Here is a 21,319-nt window from a genome sequence, read left to right as displayed (position 1 = left end):
CCCCATCATATATCCGATGTGGGATTTTCTTTCCAATAGTTATTAGTATGAACTATAAAGAGGCGTGAAGAACTTTACGAACCTTAAACGTCATTTGAGATACTCCATAGAACAGACGCACACAATCAATTTGAATACTCGAATTTTCAACTTTACTGGGAAATGTATAGTGCAGTTTAATATGTGGAAAAGATCAAGCGCACGATTCTTGATTCACGAAAATTCTTGTCTGGTTCTTTACTTTTGATTTTTCTTAAAAGAAAATTTGTGTCGCATCACTAAATAATTCAAATTTTTAGCTTTATTGAAAATGTACCCAACGGACCGCTATCGCAAATATCTTGTATTTTTCCTTAAATGAAGTAATGCTTTTATTTTTTGTTCACTACTCTATTTTTTATTATATTCACTCTATAAATAAAGTAAATTATTGAATGAAAATAGAGATATCCTCTCAGTTTTCACACATATTAATAAAATATATTAAATTTTTTACTATAAATGTGTCATTTATTTCTCACAATTTTGAAACAACAAAATTTAATAGGCGTAGTTAATATTTTGAGATTTATAATTAATTGTTATTTCTTGAAAATACATATTAAAAATATAAATTTTTTTTTTTTTGAAACAAATTACCGAATGAAACGAAAAGAGTATCAATTATAACAGCTTCCGTAGAATAGTCATATAAATCACTTTTCAAAAAAAAAAAAAAGTCATACAAAGCATATATTATGGTTGAAAACCAGAGTAGTAAATTGTTATAAGTCAATTATCTTGAAAGATCGACAAACTATAATAAATGCCCATCACATAAGAGATATGACATATGACCTTGTCTGTTGGGTTTCGTATAATGATGTGACCCTTGAAGGAATAGTCAGGACTCAGGAGCAGCCAAAATAGTATTTATGGTTAGGACTCAGGAGCAGCCAGAAGAGACTTGTTTGGGCTTTCAGTGAAAGCGATATGCTTTGAAGTAGATCGTCGGTTAGACAAAGAAAAGCATATCTTCGGTTTGTATAATAGTAGTGCTTCGTGTGGTGAATGTATTGATGAATTTCTGTGATAATTTGAACGGGAAAGAGGAAAATGATTATTCAAACTAGATTTTTATCTCCTCGAACGAATCGTATTTACATGTGCACTTGAGATGTTCAAATGCTACACTATTGACATTTTCAAAAGTTGTCCGACTGATCATCTTTTTAGACTGTGAGATGCCGCACACATGTCTTCGCTCAAAATTGAAAAAAAAAAGTTTAATTTAAAGTCGTAGACAATGTCTTTGTATAGATTAAGGTTTCGTAATAAAATAAAACCAAAGATTAAGGTAAGGGTTAATGTTTGTCTATGTATTATGATAGCTTGTATATATCGTAATATCAATAACTTGGTCTACGATTAATGATCTCTTCTTTCAATCTGTTTAGTTTAAGGATATCACATCTTAGTGTTTTAAAATATTTTATTATTTTTGGTCGTCTTTATCAATTTTAAAACAACGACACGTTTCTAAAAGCAAAAGAAACATAAACAAATACTAGATTTTGACCCGCGCTTTTGAAGCGCGGGATATTTTACGATGAAAAATTTCATTAATAATTTAACAAATATTTTGGTTATTTTTAAAGAGTGTGTATTTAAAATATTTTTGCATTTAAATCAGTATTTTTAAATTCAACCCGATTGTGATTATACCGGTTAATCCGGAGATCTGACAATTCAATTTATGTTTTTAAAATATTCATATTAAAAAATCACTAAAATCCGAGACTAACCGATTGAACTGATGGATGATTGATATGTAATCTAATTGAATTTAAATTGTAATAGTTTCATAATTTGTAATCTTATAATCGAAATTTTAAAGTTCACTATTTTGCAATTTATGAAATTATGACGTTTCTACAAAATTTTAAAGAGAAAATGATAGATATAAAATAACTAAGATTAATTATTGTATTATTTGGAAACATTAATAGTAGTATAAAAATATATTGTTTGGAAACATTGATAGTAGTATAAAGAAATAAGTATATTGTTTGGAAACATGGATAGTAGTATAAAGAAAGGAATATTAGTGACTTAATGTATGTTTAACTATAAAATATAAATGTGTATTTAATTTAAAAACTTACAAAATAAATGTTAGGTCCAACAGAATGTTTCTGTTTTAATAAGATAGATTTATTAAAGAAAATTATATAAAAACAGAGTGACAATGTGGCTCTACACTAGTATAAAAGAAGCTTTTTAGACTTTGGAACATCATACCAAAGGCTAACAGTCCAAAAGAACAACATTGCTTTTTGAGAGTGAAAGATGATCCATAGTTTCATACACAAATAAAGATCCCAAGTAGTTAGTCTAATCAGGTCCAACAGAAATTTTATCAGCCCACTAAAGCTTGTGCATAGATTAGGCCCATCAGAACTTATTATTATGTCCACCGAAGGATCTACATAACAATACAAGACAACTCTCTTTTAAAGTTTTAAACATAAAACATCTAATATAGTATTTTTTTAACTCGACATCAACTAATATTCACAAAATTTTTGGATACAACCAGTTCAATCCACTACAGATTTCAACCGCAAATGCAAAGGAGGGGATCTAGTATCACCCTGGATCACTTCTGAGGATCCAACGCTCATTTTTAAACCCCACTGGAAACAAACCTGGTTATTGGTTCAGCAATTCGTTTTGCATGTGAAAGCCACATTTGATTATGAAACTTGTTTGAAAAAAAAAACTTTTTCTCTCAAGAAAAAAAAACTTTTTCTCTCAAGAAAAAAAAACTTAGTTAAAATAACAAACCACAAAGATAGATCTCTTTCTGCGTATTTTTTCTTTTTTTTTTTGTCAAGGATTCTACGTATTAAAAGCTATTTGTTTTCTTTGGTTTGAAAAAGTGTGAATGGAAAAAAGGAGAACAACTTTCGAGGCTTATTATAAAAAAAAAAAACAAGAGAGTAGCAGCAGCACACTTTCCAACATCTCACTCTCACTGTTCCGTCTGTTCCGTAGAGAAGAGAGATTTACTATACAAGATTCTCTCCTCTCCCTACCTCATTTCCACGAAGACTGTAAGTTTCTTTGTTTCCTCTTCCTCCAATCGTGTAAAGTTTATTCCTTTCTTCCTTCTTCTTTCGTACCAACACCACCCATAAAGATTCCTGACTGAGTTTCTCATCTTCTCTTTCTTCTTATTTTTAAGTTTTCTCAAACTCTGAAGATCTGATTTTTTTTTCAGCTCTCTCCGGTAATGTTACCTTCTTAAACTCATCCAAGCTTTCTCATTTACCATGTTTGTTTCACTCTTCAGATACAATGGAACAGAGTTCCTCTGAGTAATAGCTTAGAGATCTCATTATCTGCATTTGTGTCGTTGTAGAACAAAAATATGGGGACTTTGAGTAGTAAGTCTTTATGTCTTCTCCTGTTGTACTGCACCCTGGCCGCTTCTGCTTATGCTGAGAGTTCTCCAAAGTACAAAGACCCAAAGCAGCCTTTAGGTGCAAGAATCAGAGACCTGATGAACCGCATGACTCTCCAAGAGAAGATTGGTCAGATGGTTCAGATCGAACGCATCGTCGCCACACCTGATGTCATGAAGAACTACTTCATTGGTATGAAATGAAGAACTAATATTTGGAACTTGTTCAAGTGTTCTCCATCTATTGTCTAAGTGAGTTGTTGATTTTTTTTTATGTATATGTGTTAGGGAGTGTGTTGAGCGGTGGAGGAAGTGTGCCTGCTCCAAAGGCCACACCTGAAGCTTGGGTGAACATGGTCAATGAGATTCAAAAGGCTGCTCTTTCAACCCGCCTTGGGATCCCCATGATCTATGGGATTGATGCTGTCCACGGTCACAACAACGTCTACGGCGCCACCATTTTCCCTCACAATGTGGGTCTCGGAGTCACCAGGCAAGTTCTTCATGACTAAACTTTTTTTGGTAAGGCAATGAAGCTGAGAACAACTTTATGTTTTTTTGTTTATCTTATAGGGATCCTATGCTTCTTAAGAGGATTGGGGAAGCAACAGCACTTGAAGTTAGAGCGACTGGAATCCCATATGCTTTTGCTCCCTGCATTGCAGTAAGTATTACCAAGTTTGAAAGTGGTCTGGTCAAGAAACCTGTGTGCTACTGCTTAATAGTTCTACTTTGACAGGTTTGTAGGGATCCGAGATGGGGAAGATGCTACGAGAGCTATAGTGAGGATTATAGAATTGTTCAGGAGATGACTGAGATTATACCCGGTTTGCAAGGTGACCTTCCTACCGACCGAAAAGGTGTTCCCTTTGTCGGTGGAAAGTAAGTATCTTCTCCTGTAATAAATCAATATGTGATATGTTTTAAATTTATGCCACTGTAGGACCAGTGTGAAGCATCTAAACAATACATTGTCCCATAATTCATTTATAGTTAAGAGGAGATAAAATGAGCTTATGTCTTATTGAAACTATTAGTATATCATTTTGGCAATATATTCATTGCAGTATCAACTTAACAATGCGTTGATTTATCTATTTCAGATCAAAGGTGGCGGCTTGTGCTAAGCATTTTGTGGGAGATGGAGGTACAGTGGGAGGTATAGATGAGAACAACACGGTGATTGACTCGAACGGCCTATTTGGAATTCACATGCCTGGATATTACAAGGCTGTAAACAAGGGTGTTGCAACGGTTATGGTGTCCTACTCTGCCTTGAACGGTTTGAGAATGCATGCTAACAAGGAACTCGTCACGGGTTTCCTCAAGAACAAGTTGAAGTTCAGAGTAAGAATATGATTACATACATACATGTGGATGCACTTGAGCTTCTCTCTGCTGTGCTTTGGTTCTAAAAAAGCCCCTGTTTCCCCTGCAGGGTTTTGTCATCTCTGATTGGGAGGGGATTGACAGAATCACATCTCCTCCGCATTCTAACTATTCCTACTCTGTTTACGCGGGAATCAGTGCTGGAATTGACATGGCAAGTGATTCGACCTTTTTTGTATGCAGCTCCACAAATGTCAATTACTTAACTGTTGTGCATCTCTCTCTCTGATGCAGATTATGGTGCCAAACAACTACAGAGAGTTTATAGATGAAATCAACAGTCAGATAAGCAAAAATCTGATCCCTATGAGCAGGATTGATGACGCCGTGAAGAGAATCTTAAGGGTAAAATTCACAATGGGACTCTTTGAGGAACCACTGGCTGATCTCAGCTTTGCCAACCAGCTTGGTAGCAAGGTCCGTTGTTTGTTTGTTAAATCCTCCAATCCTCCTCTGTTACTCATCAACAGTATGAAAACTGAACAAAAAACTTGGCAATTTTTGACAGGAACACAGGGAACTAGCTCGTGAAGCTGTGAGGAAATCTCTAGTGCTTCTCAAGAATGGTAAGGAAGGAGATAAACCGTTACTTCCTCTGCCTAAGAAGACGGGAAAGATCCTTGTGGCGGGAACACACGCTGATAATTTGGGATATCAATGTGGTGGCTGGACCATCACCTGGCAAGGCCTTAACGGCAACGACCTCACCATCGGTATGTTTTTACTCATTAACTTCTCTTTTCCCTCTTGTTGTATTTTAATCCTGAGTTTGGTTGTATATAATTCCACAGGTACAACGATCCTTGCGGCTGTGAAGAATACAGTTGATCCGACCACACAAGTCGTCTACAACCAAAACCCCGATGCAAACTTTGTGACGTCTGGTAAATTTGACTACGCCATTGTGGTCGTGGGTGAGCCGCCTTATGCTGAGATGTATGGGGACAGCACGAACCTGACCATAAGTGAACCGGGTCCAAGCACGATAGGGAATGTGTGCGGATCAGTGAAGTGTGTGGTGGTTGTTGTCTCTGGCCGTCCCGTGGTGATGGAGCCTTATGTCTCGACCATTGATGCCCTTGTGGCAGCTTGGCTTCCAGGAACTGAAGGTCAGGGGGTTGCTGATGCTCTGTTTGGTGATTATGGGTTCACAGGTAAGTTGGCTCGGACGTGGTTCAAGTCGGTGAATCAGCTGCCCATGAATGTTGGCGATCAGCATTACGACCCGTTGTACCCGTTCGGTTTTGGGTTGACCACAGAACCATCCAAGTTGTAGGCTTGTCTTGTTCTGAAGCAACGATGCTAGTGTTACAAGAGACATCATTGGTTTAAACCAGCTTTTGTTATTTGTACTTGCGAAGCCTGTGTTTGCTCCATAAGACAATAAACATTTGAGTTTGTATAACTTGAGAAGCAGACCACTGCAGAAAGATTGAAACCGTGACTGAACTTTGAATTATATTCTTTTCAAAAGCATTAGGAATATACATAATTTAATGGAAAACAGACGAGTTAAATCCACCTGAAATTAATATTGTTCAAGGGGCCGCCGGGAGATTAAAAAGATAAAAATAAACAAACAAAAACCTTATAATCTGTACAAAATGAAAACAATCTAGGACCTGGTCCTTCTGTATCTCTAGTTTGTTTGTGAAGACCATTCTCATTTCTTACAGTAGGAAAGATATGGATCCTGTGCCAGTGTAAGAACATCAGGCCTATCAGCTTGGTTATATGTTAGACACCTTCGAATCAAATCCTGCAGAAAAAATGCAACAGCGAGTGACCAGGGAGAAATATTTAATGACCATTTGGTTGTTCTACGGCACAACAGCTAATTTACCTTGCTTCATTCGAGATGGCAGGTTTTGCAGGGAACTCAACCTTTTTGGCTTTAATGATTGTGTCTTCTCGTAGTATCCGTTCTTGGCTTTGGTCATGTCCGAAGGGTCGCTTTTTAAATAGCATTTGGTAAAACAGAACACCAACCGACCATACATCAACCTGAGCATTGAGCACAAATTTAGGACCAACGAACTTCTTAACATGTTTTGATAAAGACATCACTGGAGCCATTCACTAACCTTTGATGAGATCATAGGAGTTTTGCTAAGCTCAAAACATTCTGGGGGCAAGTACCTGAAAGCCAACATTTTTCAACCTTGTAAGGGATATGGCGTCAGGAAATAGAAGAGAGTAAGAAAAAATCATATCAAAGGATTATACTAAAACTAGATCGTTCACCAGTAGGTTCCAGCTCCCTGTGATGTAAGCTCCATTCCTTGAGAACCAGTATTGTCTTCCACTATCTTGCTAAGACCAAAATCAGTCACTTTTGCTACTCCAAACTCATCAAATAGAACATTCCCTGGCTTCAAATCATAGTGGATTATCTTCTGTGATCTTTTGTTCAGATATACAAGGCCTCGAACTATTTGTACAATGACAATCCTTGCTTCCTTCTCAGGAAGATTAGGTGTTGCCTTCAAAACCGCATCAAGGTCTTTTCCTGCATTAAAATTTGAAAACATACGTACGAATGAGAACTGAAAGATACAGACAAATCCTTCGATTACCCACCAAGAGATCAGAGAATTTTGGTTTTACCACTACAATATTCCAGAACAGTGCAGAATGTATCCAGGTCAGTTCTAAATGTATCCCATAGACGGACAATGTGGTGATGCACGAGATCTTTATGGATATCATATTCTCTCAAGGCATGTCGAATGTAACTTTGCTTTTTTTCTTCACTCCATTGAGCATTTAAACCATGAAGCTTGCACGCAACATATCTATGATTCACCAAATCATATGCCTGCTCAAAAATCCCTAAAATCAAACTACTGAAAATATCTCTCACGCGTAAAAGAATGGTATCAATCAATGTTCTGACCTTATAGACTTCACTAAATCCGCCTTTACCAAGAAGATTTAGAAGCGCATATCGGCAATTCAAAACTGGGAAATGGTTGAACCGAGAACCATCTTCATCTCGTATGCGCTTCATCTCCTTTATAAGCTGACCCTTCTCCAGCTCATACCTCTCTCTCTCACGCAAAACTACTTCCTCCTCCTGAACGGTTAAATCAATAGATGTATGATAAGAAACAAGAAAATAACCAAAATAGAGAAAGTAAGAAATTGGGATGACGCATAAGGAGGAGCATACCCGCTTGATACTAGCAAGGCGAGACTTGTAAATCTCATCGGGGATGATATCTTCCTCCTGCGCTCCAGATTCTGAATCAGTCCCGTCACTCTTATCTACAAGCAAATGGAAAAACCAAGGGTGCTTAACACTAGGGAAAAAAGACAACATACATTACATGAGATCGCAGATTGACTGACAAAGTAAGAACGATTGGGGAAACAAACATACCACCATTCTGTCGTTTCTTTAGGGACTTTCTCTGTCTCTCAATAACCTCCTTGGTTTCCAGCAACTGTTTCTTCTCATTGCAAATTTTATAGAAATATTCAAATCAGGCAATGCAGGATACTGTTATTGTTTGATAAAAGTCTCTCTATAAAGCTTAACTTACAAGTTGAGCATTCAGATCTTTCAACATTTGTCCGTCTTCCCATGTCTCAGCTATGATGGTTCCCGTCCTGAAATCACCAGAGTAGTCCCACAGCTGATCGACTGAACTTTAAATCACAAGTCAAGAAAATAACCTCGTAACCTAGCAAAGAAGACTTTGAGCTACAGGTTAAAGATAAATATGAGACTATCTCACTCCATTCGAAATGGTTTAATTGTTCTACTTAACAGCAAAAGTTTATTCACTATACATGTTTTACACTTCCAGACTTCCTAGTCAAATATATTCTCAATACTATATGTAAATGATCACAGAATCGAAATAATATATACTAATACCAAAAGAACTCATATGAAATACATTATGCAGACCTGAGTACACCAACGCTGCCTAATCGCAAAGAATCATGTCTGACTTTTGTCCTTGCTTCTTGTCTCTCACTTTTGGAAACAGATATGAGAAGGTCAGATATAACTTTAGTAGTCTGCATCAAGAAAAAGAAAGGTCGTCCGCATGTTCTGCATTAGAATGTATATATTATTATGAAAATTACAGAGAAATGGCGAGAGAAAATTGACAGTTTCTTCACCAAGAATATTCCTAGAGGATGTGCAAAATTTTTGCCAGCTTAGGCACCAAACTGACATGACCATACCCAGTTCGTTTAAAAAACAGTCAACTATAAGTCACTAGAAGGCCAAAATGTTAGCCACTACATATCGGTTCCGCAATAGATGGCCTCTTAAATTACTTAGAAAAATACTAATGCATGCTCTACGAAGAGAGCCCCTGCACGTAGAGTATAGATGTGACATACACAATGCAGGATCCAACGATTCATAGATATTCAATTCTCTAGGCTAGCAGCTACGGCAGCACTAAATTTAGCGAGTATTCTAAGCAAATCAGGAGTGAGGAGACTATCAGTGACTTTCCTATTCTCAGGTGGAACTTCCATACTTCTTACGAGAACAATATTTATTTAATCTAAGATTCTCCCAGAATCCTTGACAACACTAAAAGGAACTATGCCATACTAGGATGGATATTTAACAAAAGATCATAGGACCTCTTAATAACCCCTATTTGGTCACGGAAACAAAAAAATTTGCCCACCTTTTGCTTCCCTTGTTGTTCCTGATCTTTTAGATCTTTTAACTCCTGCATATCATGATTAAGATTAACAGGGAATAGATGGTATAGGCAAAAATGGTAATAGCATAACCAGAATCAGCTAAATCTAAAAGGCGTTCACACAATACATTCTCAAGCTTCCGTATTAGATCTTGATGCTCAGAAGAATCTTGTCGAGATTTACACAATTCCTCCTCCAGCACAGTGATTTTTGCACGTAAAGATGACGCATCGTCCTGATTTATAAACAAGGAAAAGAACTGTCAGTAAAGAAAAATACAACAGTATGTTAGCATTGTTGAGGATAATCATACAACAACAATCATGTATTCAAACAAACTTATAAGATGCAGATAAGTCGTAATAAGGAGACGATAACATATTCTCTTAGGCAGATGATGCTACAGAGTACAGGAAATAATAGGAGAAAACTTACATCTTGGAGAGAACTTTCACCATTCCTGAGCTGTCCATCAAGCCTACAATCCTGAAGAATAAAAATGCAGAACTGTTTCAATAAAATGTGTCTGCTTCCCAAGATAAGATGAAATTAAAGAAAAGGATTATCTTCAACAAAATGAGAGATGGGCTCTATAGGCCACAGAAGGTTATACTTCAGATTATAAGAAGTAAACAACATTAAAAACCTTTTGATCAGAGACATTCGGTTGAGCTGACACTGGCGCAGCCAAACACTGAGATTTTGTGACATCAATATTAGCTTTAGAACCCCGCCCTCTGCCTGTCGACGAAGCCCGACCTCCTCGACCTTGTTTCTTCTTACTAACATCAAGGCCAGTCTTGGTCTCAGCCTCGTTTCTCCTTCCATCATAAGCTGCCTCTTGGGGCTTCAATTCAACAGAATCCTAAAGAGACAATCATAATAATAAGTTGTCTCAGCATCACATAGACTCGAAACTTTATACTAAAAGGATCACTAGTAGCACCTCAGCATGATCAACAACAGAGGAGGTGTTGTTGTTAAAGTCATGAACTTTCTGGCGCTTTTTGGTATTGGCTCTGATTAGGAAGTCTCCTGTATTCTAAGACACTAACAAGGAATCACTGAATCTCAATTATTAATTATTATTAATGATTTACAAAAAAAAAAGAAAAACATTCAAAAAGCTACCTCGTCCTCGTCGGAATCACTGATAGAGGCCTCAGACGGTGCAGAAGCCGCGGAGGTGGAAGCAGAAGACCAGACGGAGAGCTGCTGCTGCGGCTGCGGTTTGGCGGAGGAGGGGGTTTTGCCGGTCAAGCGGGCCTCGAGCTTAGCGAGTTTGTCGGGGAAAGAGTGATCGGACTGATTGGAAGAATTGGAGGAGAAATGGATCACCATGTCTTCCGACGACATTGCAAACACACACTTGAGCAGCCTTCAAGCGCACTATGCAACCAGATCAGCTAAAATTCGAAATATTAAAATCAGAATTAGCGAATTGAAGCTTTGAATAATCTGAGTTCCATGAGTTCCATGAGTCTTGCTCTCAAAACTTTCTCAAACTTTATGGCTTTTCTTAAAAGTCATACTTTGTATTTTGTTAATGGGAATTCGGCCAAACAAATTCTGAACTTTTCAGGAATTGCCAAAAGAAACATGAACTTTAGGGCTGACAAAAAAAAACACAAACTTTTCATTGACTTTAGAATTAATTAACAATGTTTTCGTTGACTTGCCAATTTAGCACGCCGTCACCAAATTTAACAGAAAAAAATAACATCGTTAAAAGTTGGTGTTAAGTGAAACGACGTCGTTTTGAAATGAGATAAAACGACGTCGTTTTACATGATTTGAAAATAAAATCAAGTAAACCACAGGATTCGAACCCAAGTTGTTTAGATAAAATGGCAAGGTACTTTACCACTGGACTAGTGGTATATTCATTGTATGTACTAACACATTTACTTTTATTTGGTACTGATTTTGAATATTAAAAAAAATATCTAAAAACTTAAAAAGATCTTTAAATTTTCTAAAATTGAAAAATAATTCCAAAAAAGAAAATTTTCATTTTTTCGGATTATAAAAGAAATTTGAAAAAATAAAAACAAATTCGAAAAAATATTCCAAAAAAAGTTATAAAATATTTCGAATCTGAAAACATATAATCAGAAATATATATATATATATATAAAAATTATTACTATTTTTAAAATGTTTTTATAGTTTCTGATTATATGTTTTCAGATTTGAAATTTTTTATCCCTTTTTTTTTGAAATTTTATTTTTTCGAATTTTGTTTTTCAATTTTTCTTTTTATAATTTGAAAAATGAAAAATTTTCTTTTTGGCATTTTTATAAAAAAATATAAAAAAATATTTTTATAAAAAATATAAAAAAAATATTTTATAAAAAATATTTTAATATATTCTGATTATTTTCAGATTCTAATTTTTTATAACTTTTTGATATTTTTCGATTTTTTTATATTTTCGATTTTTTTTATCTGAAAAATGAAATTTTTTTTTTTTTTGGAATTTGTTTTTAAAAATGAAAATGTTGGAAGATTTTGATTTTAAGGAAAAATAAAAAACATTTTTTACTTTTAGTTTCAAAATTAATTTTATAAAAAATTTCTTTATTTTCATATTTTTGGAATTTTAAAGACCTTTTAAATTTTTAGAGATTTTTTTTATATTCAAAATCAGTACCAAATAAAAGTAAATGTGTTAGTACGTACATTGAATGTACCACTAGCCTAGTGGTAAATTACCTTGCCATTTGATCCAAACAACTTGGGTTCAAAACCCGGTCCCTTCGTATTTTTATTTTTAAATAGTGTAAAACGAAACGACGTCGTTTTACTTAACGCCAACAGTTAACGTTGTGTTAACGCTGTCTTAACTCTTGTTTAACGGTGTGCTAATTTGGTCAGTCAACCGTAAGTTTCTAAATTATTTAAATAAGTCAACAAAAGTTTAGGTTTTTATTGGCCAGACAAGTGTACATGATTCTTTTGGCAATTTCAGAAAAGTTCAGGATTTTTTTGGCCGAATTCCCTTTTGTTAATTAATTACTTTTCATTTTTAAGGTAAAAGTGGTCTTTATACTTGAGTCTTGAGTTAGTCATTTGAGATAAAAATAAAGTCATTACTTATTGTGTTTAGAATAAGTAAGGGATTTTCTGGACAAAATTCGAGTTGTTTTATGTTATCTTGGTAATCATATACTTTGTATTTTAGTATATATTACGTATATTTTTAAACTACCAACCAACGATTGGGTTATTATTTATAATTTAATTACAATATTTGTGATCTGATAAATCCAAAAATCATTATATGTTTATCAGACAGAATTTTGATACTTTTAATTATAAGAAAATGATTTCACATTTAAAATATTTAAACATAATTTCATCGAATTTGTAAGATCTCTACAATTTGTGCATAATTGAATTACATATAGTAAATATGAGTGAATTTTAGATATATGTACCTTTCATTATAAATGTACACTCGTTGAAAAATGAATTGTTTAGAGATTTAGGAAAATATGTCAAAGTTCTCAATTTGTATACCATTTAAACTACAAAAAAAAAAAAGATATTCATCTTTCTGATAGAGTATTGATATCTCTAACTCCTTTATTGATTATCAGAATGGAATTACAAGAACAGCAACAAACGATTACAAGGATAGCTTCAAGCTTGACTCCGGTTAGGCTCTCATGGCGAGCTTCACCTTCGTCACCGATCTCATGGCGATCGGGTCAAGATGACTCATGGCGTCACTCTTCATACAACATCAAAGCATAAACCTCATGAAAGCTTCGACTCTTCCTTTTATACTTCTTGAATCAGTAACCGCAAAGACTCTTCTCCAAACCAAAGCTTTACTCAATTCATTTAGCCAGCTGGCTCAGCCTCCACGTCATCAGCTTTGGCTTCTTCATTATAAGTATCTATCAATACTCCACCCTTTGAAAACAAGCTTGCCCACAAGCTTGTATAAAAAGAAACCGCTGGGCACACAAGTCTCGTTTCTCCTGCTGAAACTCCAACACTTCACTACTGGTCAAGCTGAACACATGAATCTTCCCTTTATACTTGAACATCCGAGACTTGTAGAACTTTTTCCATTTCTGTGTTTGTTGTTTTAGAACTGAGACAACTCTGCTTTGTAGATGTCTCTTGTTACACATCAATAAGATGAATCTTCTTTCTTTAAGAAAATGATGATTCGCCACTTGTATCCTCCAGTGTATACTCAGTTCCCTCAAATATGTACTCAATTCTGTCTTCTCCTTCTGTCTCACATTTCTGTCAAGAAGATCAGATTCACATGCTGTTGAGAACAACCACATTCGCATGTACACTCCTCCCCTTGAAATCAAGCTTGACCTCAAGCTTGAATTGAGCAAAAGGATGAAAGTAGTCTCATGAAAAGATCCTTGTCGCTGAAATTGTAAACACCACCGCTGCCAAATAACTCCACTCCATTCGTACAACACTGATGCACACTCCAAGGTCTTGTATCTCCATCGGTGCCAAATAGAAGAGTACTCCTTCTTCGTGAATCTTCTCACACATCCTTGTAATCTCCATATCAACTTCCACTCTACAGAAAACATGTAAAATGTCTTCCCATTGCAACAGCTCCACCACTCTATTGGATCCCCAAGATGTAAAAACAGAGTATGACACTTGGTCGATGCAGTAAAATATCTCCTAAGATCACTTAAAATCTGAGACAGCAAAGCTTTCCTCTGGGTTGCAGGAGACGTTTGCAGAGCAAGCCGCAATGTAGAGTTGACATGCTTTCTCTCGTGCACAATCTGATAATAGATCACGTAAAACGTCATATGCTCTGACGTGTTCAGAAAATTCTCAGACTTGGATTTCCATTTGGGCCACATGTGAAACTTCAAATCACTTATAATAAATCGTATCATGCCCCTTACAACACGCCTTCTGTTCCCTGGAAACGACTGCATTGCCATTGCCACATCCTCTTCTGAAAATAGCTTTAAGTGCACCCATCTCCCAAGTATGAGTCTTGTAACGTTCCTGCTTTTGAACTTATACCTCCAAGATTTAGGGTACTTGTCTTTCTTCATCGTACACGTTATTCTTTTAGACACATCACTCTGAGAAAATATCTGGTGCACACACTGAAACTGCTCAATAACCATCAGAGATCGTTTGGCCCCTTCATCAATATCATGAACACCATCTTCTTTCACGATTGCAGGTTTTGAATACTCAATCCACTTCTGATTCCTTTCTGCATTTTTGTCCACCAAGTTCTCCTTTAGAACAGCGTCAGTGTTCATTGAGTCCACGTGTTGATACGCTTCTCCTGCAAGATAACTTGGAACATGGCCAGTTTCACAGTGCAAATCCAACTCTTGATCTGTAGCAGCAAGTGATTCCTTCGGAAGCAACATATTTGTTTCTTGAACAGCCTCATGATTCAATTCTTTCTGCTGCACCCCTGCAACAAAGTCGCCTGAATCATTCTGCTTCACCATTACTGTTTCAAGAACAATCTCGCAACCCAAATCTTGCTGATGTACTTCTGCCTCATGAACCTCTTCCACATTTGGTGATGTGATCTTCTTCTTCACCAATTCTGTCTCAGAAACAGAGTTATTACTGGAAGTAGACTCAGCTTTATAATGAACCTCCACTGATGAATAAGCTGGAACATGAACAAAATGAGCCAACAATCTGCACTTGAAGTCACTCCAGTCTGTAAACTTCATTATACGTCTCTCCCGTATGAACCATTTCATCGCATCACCTTCTAAATAGTAGTATACGAGAGTTAACTTCTCGTTGTCTCCATATGTGTGAAAGAACTTCTCCGCTTTTGATAACCAAACAGTAGGATTTGGTCCCTTGAACTCAGGCAACTTATCAAACACATGTGGCTCACAATTTTGAATCAAACTACCAGAATCATCAACAGTCTCAGCACTATCCCGATAACCTAACTGAGAATCATTCCGGTTTTGTTCCAGATTGGGATCTACCTGAGAACAAAGACTCCAAGATTCCTTCAACAGCGACGAGTGAACGTCGTCAACACCTGGATCACCGTTCATGAAAGCTTTGTGGCATCTATCAAATTTAGCTTTCATCACGATCTTCTCTGGATCATCGTCTGCACCAAACTCCCAAATCAATTTAGTCTTCATCTCTTCCCAACTTCGAATTTGAATACGAACAAGATACTCAGCCGCTTCTCCATCAATAAATCCATCCACCATGTGCAACTTCTCGAGATCAGTGAGTCCCTTCCGAACGAAGTAATGCTCCATCCAAGAGATCCACCGCCTCAATTCGACATACGGAAACACCGGAACTTCTACGATTCCATTGACGGGACTTGAATCCTCCAGTATATCTTCCTTTCCAATCGCGATCTGCATCGCCACCGAATCGAATCGCTTCGCCGTCGCCTCGTAACCACTCCCCGGCGTCAGCTCCGATCCACCTCCGATCATCGTTTCCTCCATCCGCAACGTCGCGATAGATCCGAAACAGTTTCACCGCACCAATGATAGAGTATTGATATCTCTAACTCCTTTATTGATTATCAGAATGGAATTACAAGAACAGCAACAAACGATTACAAGGATAGCTTCAAGCTTGACTCCGGTTAGGCTCTCATGGCGAGCTTCACCTTCGTCACCGATCTCATGGCGATCGGGTCAAGATGACTCATGGCGTCACTCTTCATACAACATCAAAGCATAAACCTCATGAAAGCTTCGACTCTTCCTTTTATACTTCTTGAATCAGTAACCGCAAAGACTCTTCTCCAAACCAAAGCTTTACTCAATTCATTTAGCCAGCTGGCTCAGCCTCCACGTCATCAGCTTTGGCTTCTTCATTATAAGTATCTATCACTTTCAAATATCATCATCGGTTAGGAAAACATCATCTTTCTACGTCTAAATTTCCAAATCTATGTTTATTCAAAATTTAATAATATTTGGATAAAAGTCATGGGCATTATGATAAAGATCAGAATCATGGTTGATATTTGTTAAATCTATATCTTTTCAGCATTCGCTTACGTGTTGCATTACGTGTTGCAGTAGCGTGAGAAAGCAGTGAAGTCGTATCTATCATCTCAGCTTGGGGAGGACGAGGCACCGATTCCATCCACCGTGGGATCACGAATTGGAATAACCAGATACAAACTCTAAAGTTCAAGTCTTCTTCCTCTAAATCTGCTAATGATCTTGGAAACCATATCTCATCGTCTACACTCTTCTTACAAACAGACTGGTCAATGAAATAATCATTAGCTTGAATCCCTCAGGAGTGTGTAGTCTCGTTTCCGCAAGTTACATGATACCAAATGATGATCCCGTTGACTCCACAGATAGACAGTACCGACATCAAATGGATGCATTGCCATGGGTGCATAGTTACCGGTAATCGGGAAGCCTACTTCCCACAAAAGATGCCAAGTGTCGTCATCATTGTTCAGCCTCCAAATCTTCAAAACAGTTTCTTCCTTTTTTGCTAATGTCCTGACGTACATGACAAAGCCTCCTGATGTAGTCAAGGTCCGTTTGTAGTCCTTGTTGTGATCCGGATAGTCCGGTAATTGAACAACCCGGAATTGATCGGAATCGGAATAGAAATCATGAGCTAAGAGTATTCCAGGCACACTCAGACAACCAAAGTAAATCGAACCGTTAAGGTTGATATTAGACATGCTAAAGATCTGATGAGGACTGTGAATTACTTTACTAGTCCAGATCCCCGTCTCGGAGGAATAAAGTAACACACTCAACACACTCGAGAGATTACAGTCTGTCGCTTGGTAAGAAGCTATCCTAACAACTTTAAAGCTCAAAACGACACCGTCCTGGTCCAAGCGAGTCATTAAACCAAATAAGGTAGAATCAGCACCTTTAGGATCAGAGGGAGGTGGAGGGATTTTGATCCATTGCTGTGTGACTGGACTCCCCACGTAGCAGTAAGCATTATCAGATCCATCGGTGATCAAAACCAATCCACCGGAAGAATCATAGCGTCTGAAAGAGTGTGGGATGAGTGAAGCTGGAGATTTTGGATGATAGTCCCATGTTTTGCGTCCATTGAAAACTATGAGTTCATATCGTCCGTACATGAGCGACCACGATGAGGAGTTTCGGTTTAGAGACAAAAAGAGACGGCGGAAATACGCAGATTCGATTGTTGATTTCCATGTCTTGCAGACTGATTTGAACCTGGAGATGGATTTCAATGGTAATCTCGCTAGAATCTCCGTCTGCATCGCCTCCACGAGATGTGTTTTTGTTTCCATCGCCATTGGAAAGTGACGACGACTAGGGGTCTCTCTAGGTTTTTAATTCGTGAGGTGGTGTTACGCTAACTTCTTGCGTTAAACTAAAAGGAGGCGATAAGGCAAACATTGTTTTACAGTAAATAGCCCAACATTAAGTAATACAGATCCACGATAAACCCAAGTAAAATTGGAACCAAAATTGTAAATAGTATTATTTACCTTACTCTGAATATAGAAGCGTTTTGGTTTATAGTATACTGATTTTCTGCTAAAATATATATTTTTGCTACGTATTTGAAACTTTTTTACTAGAATGAGGATGTTTGTATTTACAAAAAGAGAAAAAAAAAAACAGCTACCCAGAAAAATATCAATCACTGATTGTATCAGTCATACTTCAGCCATAAAAGCATAAGGTGGCGAAATTTGTTGCGCTCCTTTCTTGCTAGTATAGCATTCCAAACAAGTTTGTGATCTTCTTGAATGTTTCAGTTGCAGGCATGGAGATGGAGTTGTAAAGTCTGTTGTTGTGCTCCCACCAGATGGAGTAGATTGTTGCTTGAGCAACCAGCCGTCGAAGTGTTGAGGAAGAAACATTGTCTTTTAGGTCAAGCCAATCCATAAAAGCAGTCTATGTATGGAAGAGGAACTGATTGTATCCCAATCTCTTTGTGATCAAAAGCCAAATCTGTTCACTGAAATCACACCGAAAAAACAAGTGATCTCGTGTCTCCTTATACATGTTGCATACACAGCATCTGTCCAACAGCTGATAACCCCAAGTCGCAGTGGGAGCTCTTGTTGGCAGACGATCAAGGTGAGCCAACCATATCATAAATGCATTGCTTGGGATGAATCCCTTATACCATACAGAAACTGTCCAAGATAGTTTATTTCCTCGGTTTCGAATAGCCTCTCATGTGTGTTGCTAAAATATATTTTAAAAACAGAAAAGATTATTGATGAATTTACTGAGAGAGGAATACACGTACAAAGCAAAACTAGTTATCTTCTCGTTGTCTTTGAATAACGTTGTGTATCACTGAAGTTGATGTAAAATGACTTTCGAAGATTGCTTTTAAACGAAATAAATAACATCAGAGCTCTCCACCCACCAGACACTACGTTTTAACGTAAACAAAATGTTACTGTAATCTATATATAATAGCAAACCATTTTTTGTTGCCAGATGATGTCATCATTTTTTTATAGGAAAATAAAATCTAAATCTAACGGTGGATATGGTTCTGAGATTATAATCTAAGGGATACACTTTTTTTTAGGATTATGGTTATGACGTCATGCTTTAGCAATCGACGCCTTCATTGTATCTCTTCAACGGCGTCCCCTGCAGAAACTATTTCCTTTGAAGAGTTGTATTCTTTCACACGCAGCGTTCCAGTGGAACGTTTTCTCTCTTCCCTTAAGAGTTGTATCTTATCATAAGATTATATATAGAAGAGATTGTATAAGTTTTCATAATTGTTAGTTTTCTCTGATTCTCCTTTTTGCCTCTTATTTCTCTCAGATTCCGCTCTAGATAATTTTCCGTCTTGCCCTTTCTATTTTCCCTAGAGTTTCAGACTCCGAAACTCCATTAAATTATTTTTGTTTCTCTGCAATTTTCTAATTGTTAAATTTGGAAATAGAGGGGTTAACAAGCTGTTCAATATCTGCTCGGATGATGGTAAGGCAGCTTTCACGGCGGTTACTGTTTCTCTCGTTTTCCGTTCGGCGTGGACTGAGCCGAAGTCTATACCTTCAACGTTTATGCACCTTACTCTCGGCATGGGTGATCGTGTTATGGCCGAGAAGGTGAGATTCGCGAATTGATTATATGTTAAATGTGTTTGATGCTTATATACATAATTGCTAGGAAGTACATCGATTTTTGATTGGTGGTGAATGATTGACTCTGCCTATGTGCTTTTGGTGCTTGTTAGGTCTCGTACTTGTTCAGAAGCCCAGAGTTTTCAGATATAGTCAGCTTCAAGGTTCCTCCGGTTTTGGTAGTAGGTCTCTAATCACCATTTCTTATTCTTTTCAAATGTTATAAAACCTATATGAAAGTGTTTGATATCCTCACTTGAAAAACTGCAGGAACATGGTTACAGTTGTATGCTTTGATTAAAAGGATAGTTGCAAGCCGAGGTGACTGGGTTGAAAGTAAGCTAAGCCCTTATGTCTTAACCAATTGTTAGTTAATCCTATTTATCCAGTCTCCTCAATACAGGCCTTTACCCTGTCTAACCTGTTGATCTTGTATCATGTAGGTTTGTGATGGAAAGTTCTTGGTGAATGACACGTTCAAGTATATGATTTTGTCTTCATTTGATATCTTATTGTAAACGTAATTATTGATGTTTAATTATATATTTTCATTGTTTCGTATATATTTTCCTAATTCTGTTTCATTAGTATTTCTATCCTGACGTCTTGCCAGAAGTACTGATATGAGAGTCATGAATAACTTAAGTTTATATTATTTTCTTATTCAGTAAACTTTTAATCCTCAAGTGAAATGTTAATCTGTCTTTTTTTTGTGCAACGTGCAGTGCTAATCTGTCTGTGCATGCTTTGAGGGGGAAAGTTTGTACTTTAAGAAGAAGTGCAAAGCCCGCCAACTTTCTATGAGAATTCAATATTTATAATGTTATAAATCATTGCATTACAAAACAGATATATTAATGTATATATATATATATTTCACACATTTATCTACTTTTGAGTTTTGAGTATATTGAATTATCTCGTCTCCCTGTGAACTAAGTTACTAACTTATGAAGAAACCAACGATGTGTACATTAATATGTTCACGATTATCTTTTAGATCAGTGATGCTTGAAACTTTTCATGAAAGGGGAATTTCAAGTAGGATGCAGAGAGAGGCAGGCGGAGTGAGCATTCTGGCCAAGAGGCAGAATAAAGTTTCAATTAATGCATACACTGTTTTCTCTGGCTTCCCCGGCTAGGGTCCCTTGAGAGCGTATATTATCTTTTTTTTTTGGTTGTAGTACTTTTAAGATTTAAGGCTATTTGTGGCAGATATTATTCACCTCTCTGCCACTTTTATTAGTATCTCTTTTACTTGGATTCCTAGAGAAAACAACAAGACTGCTGATAGTCTTGCTAAACATGCTCTGTTTGAGTACTCTGCTGTATTGAATCCTACTGGGATTTGAAGTTTTCTTTATAAATGAAGTTGTGTTACAAAAAAAAAATGAAACATTTATATGAATAATTTTTAGTAATTATATATATAAATATGCTCTGTTTTGTTTTGATAAATCATTCATTGGAATCATTATTATCTAAAATTTGAATTGATAAAATTATACCAATGGTGCAATTTTGATGTTTTAGAAAAAAAATAGTCATATAACAATAAATTAGTCTAAACTACGATTTACATATGAACTTTTTATCAATACGTTTAAAGTCGTAGCTAATTTGTAACAAGCAAGTTATAAAAGAAATCAATAAAAACAATGAAGTGTGGGAATTGCAATACTTGACTAAATTGTATATGTACTTAATTATTGAAAAATAT

General features: G+C 36.5%; 2 protein-coding genes, 1 long non-coding RNA gene and 1 pseudogene across 10 annotated transcripts; 2 read left to right on the top strand and 2 right to left on the bottom strand.

The window, feature by feature from the left end:
- The first annotated feature begins 2,963 nt into the window (after positions 1 to 2,963).
- LOC108836924 (uncharacterized) lies at positions 2,964 to 6,293 on the top strand. Of its 2 annotated transcripts, none has more exons than XM_056991203.1 (10): positions 2,964 to 3,095; positions 3,227 to 3,638; positions 3,734 to 3,938; positions 4,019 to 4,109; positions 4,185 to 4,327; positions 4,549 to 4,792; positions 4,884 to 4,988; positions 5,069 to 5,251; positions 5,343 to 5,547; positions 5,626 to 6,293. In XM_056991203.1, the coding sequence occupies exons 2-10, from the start codon at positions 3,413 to 3,415 to the stop codon at positions 6,108 to 6,110; spliced, it is 1,887 nt and encodes a 628-aa protein (XP_056847183.1). In that variant the 5' UTR covers positions 2,964 to 3,095; positions 3,227 to 3,412; the 3' UTR covers positions 6,111 to 6,293. The 2 variants fall into 2 exon arrangements, with proteins under 2 accessions (XP_056847183.1, XP_056847182.1); XM_056991202.1 differs by having other exon boundaries at positions 2,969 to 3,095; positions 3,335 to 3,638.
- LOC108832709 (serine/threonine-protein kinase TOUSLED-like) lies at positions 6,276 to 11,038 on the bottom strand. 4 transcript variants are annotated; one of them, XM_056991199.1, is made up of 16 exons: positions 10,646 to 11,038; positions 10,461 to 10,556; positions 10,161 to 10,379; positions 9,950 to 10,000; positions 9,642 to 9,749; positions 9,496 to 9,540; positions 8,751 to 8,863; positions 8,380 to 8,485; positions 8,217 to 8,280; positions 8,007 to 8,101; positions 7,731 to 7,910; positions 7,442 to 7,652; positions 7,079 to 7,343; positions 6,919 to 6,973; positions 6,679 to 6,838; positions 6,276 to 6,595 (listed from the first exon to the last, which is right to left on the bottom strand). In XM_056991199.1, exons 1-16 carry the CDS (start codon positions 10,868 to 10,870, stop codon positions 6,498 to 6,500), a joined length of 2,091 nt encoding a protein of 696 aa, XP_056847179.1. In that variant the 5' UTR covers positions 10,871 to 11,038; the 3' UTR covers positions 6,276 to 6,497. The 4 variants fall into 4 exon arrangements, with proteins under 4 accessions (XP_056847179.1, XP_056847178.1, XP_056847181.1 ...); XM_056991198.1 differs by having other exon boundaries at positions 8,217 to 8,286; positions 10,646 to 11,037; XM_056991201.1 differs by having other exon boundaries at positions 8,380 to 8,446; positions 10,646 to 11,036.
- Positions 11,039 to 16,029: 4,991 nt separating this feature from the next.
- LOC108818123 (F-box protein At3g26010-like) lies at positions 16,030 to 17,963 on the bottom strand (annotated as a pseudogene).
- A 1,028-nt stretch (positions 17,964 to 18,991) lies between these two features.
- Positions 18,992 to 20,473, top strand: LOC130497549 (uncharacterized). Of its 4 annotated transcripts, none has more exons than XR_008936532.1 (5): positions 18,992 to 19,584; positions 19,713 to 19,781; positions 19,870 to 19,935; positions 20,043 to 20,080; positions 20,325 to 20,473. It is a non-coding gene; the product is annotated as an uncharacterized LOC130497549 (long non-coding RNA). The 4 variants fall into 4 exon arrangements; XR_008936530.1 differs by having other exon boundaries at positions 20,043 to 20,119; XR_008936533.1 differs by having other exon boundaries at positions 19,713 to 19,785.
- The last annotated feature ends 846 nt before the right edge of the window (positions 20,474 to 21,319 follow it).

The sequence above is a fragment of the Raphanus sativus genome, chromosome 7 (assembly GCF_000801105.2).
Source record: "Raphanus sativus cultivar WK10039 chromosome 7, ASM80110v3, whole genome shotgun sequence".
Taxonomy (NCBI): Eukaryota; Viridiplantae; Streptophyta; class Magnoliopsida; order Brassicales; family Brassicaceae; genus Raphanus; species Raphanus sativus.
Note: the sequence above shows the minus strand (reverse complement) of the source record. Positions and strands in the feature narration are given on the sequence as shown.

What these genes read in the sequence shown, in the direction of transcription:
- LOC108832709 (XM_056991198.1), bottom strand. Translation starts at nt 10,870, where the DNA reads ATGTCGTCGGAAGACATGGTGATCCATTTCTCCTCCAATTCTTCCAAT. An exon ending in GCCTTGCTAGTATCAAGCGG is followed by an intron (nt 7,911 to 8,006) that starts GTATGCTCCTCC and finishes TTAACCGTTCAG; the next exon opens with GAGGAGGAAGTAGTTTTGCG. An exon ending in CTCCTATGATCTCATCAAAG is followed by an intron (nt 6,839 to 6,918) that starts GTTAGTGAATGG and finishes CTCAATGCTCAG; the next exon opens with GTTGATGTATGGTCGGTTGG.
- LOC108836924 (XM_056991203.1), top strand. Translation starts at nt 3,413, where the DNA reads ATGGGGACTTTGAGTAGTAAGTCTTTATGTCTTCTCCTGTTGTACTGC. An exon ending in AGAACAAGTTGAAGTTCAGA is followed by an intron (nt 4,793 to 4,883) that starts GTAAGAATATGA and finishes TTTCCCCTGCAG; the next exon opens with GGTTTTGTCATCTCTGATTG. An exon ending in CCAACCAGCTTGGTAGCAAG is followed by an intron (nt 5,252 to 5,342) that starts GTCCGTTGTTTG and finishes AATTTTTGACAG; the next exon opens with GAACACAGGGAACTAGCTCG.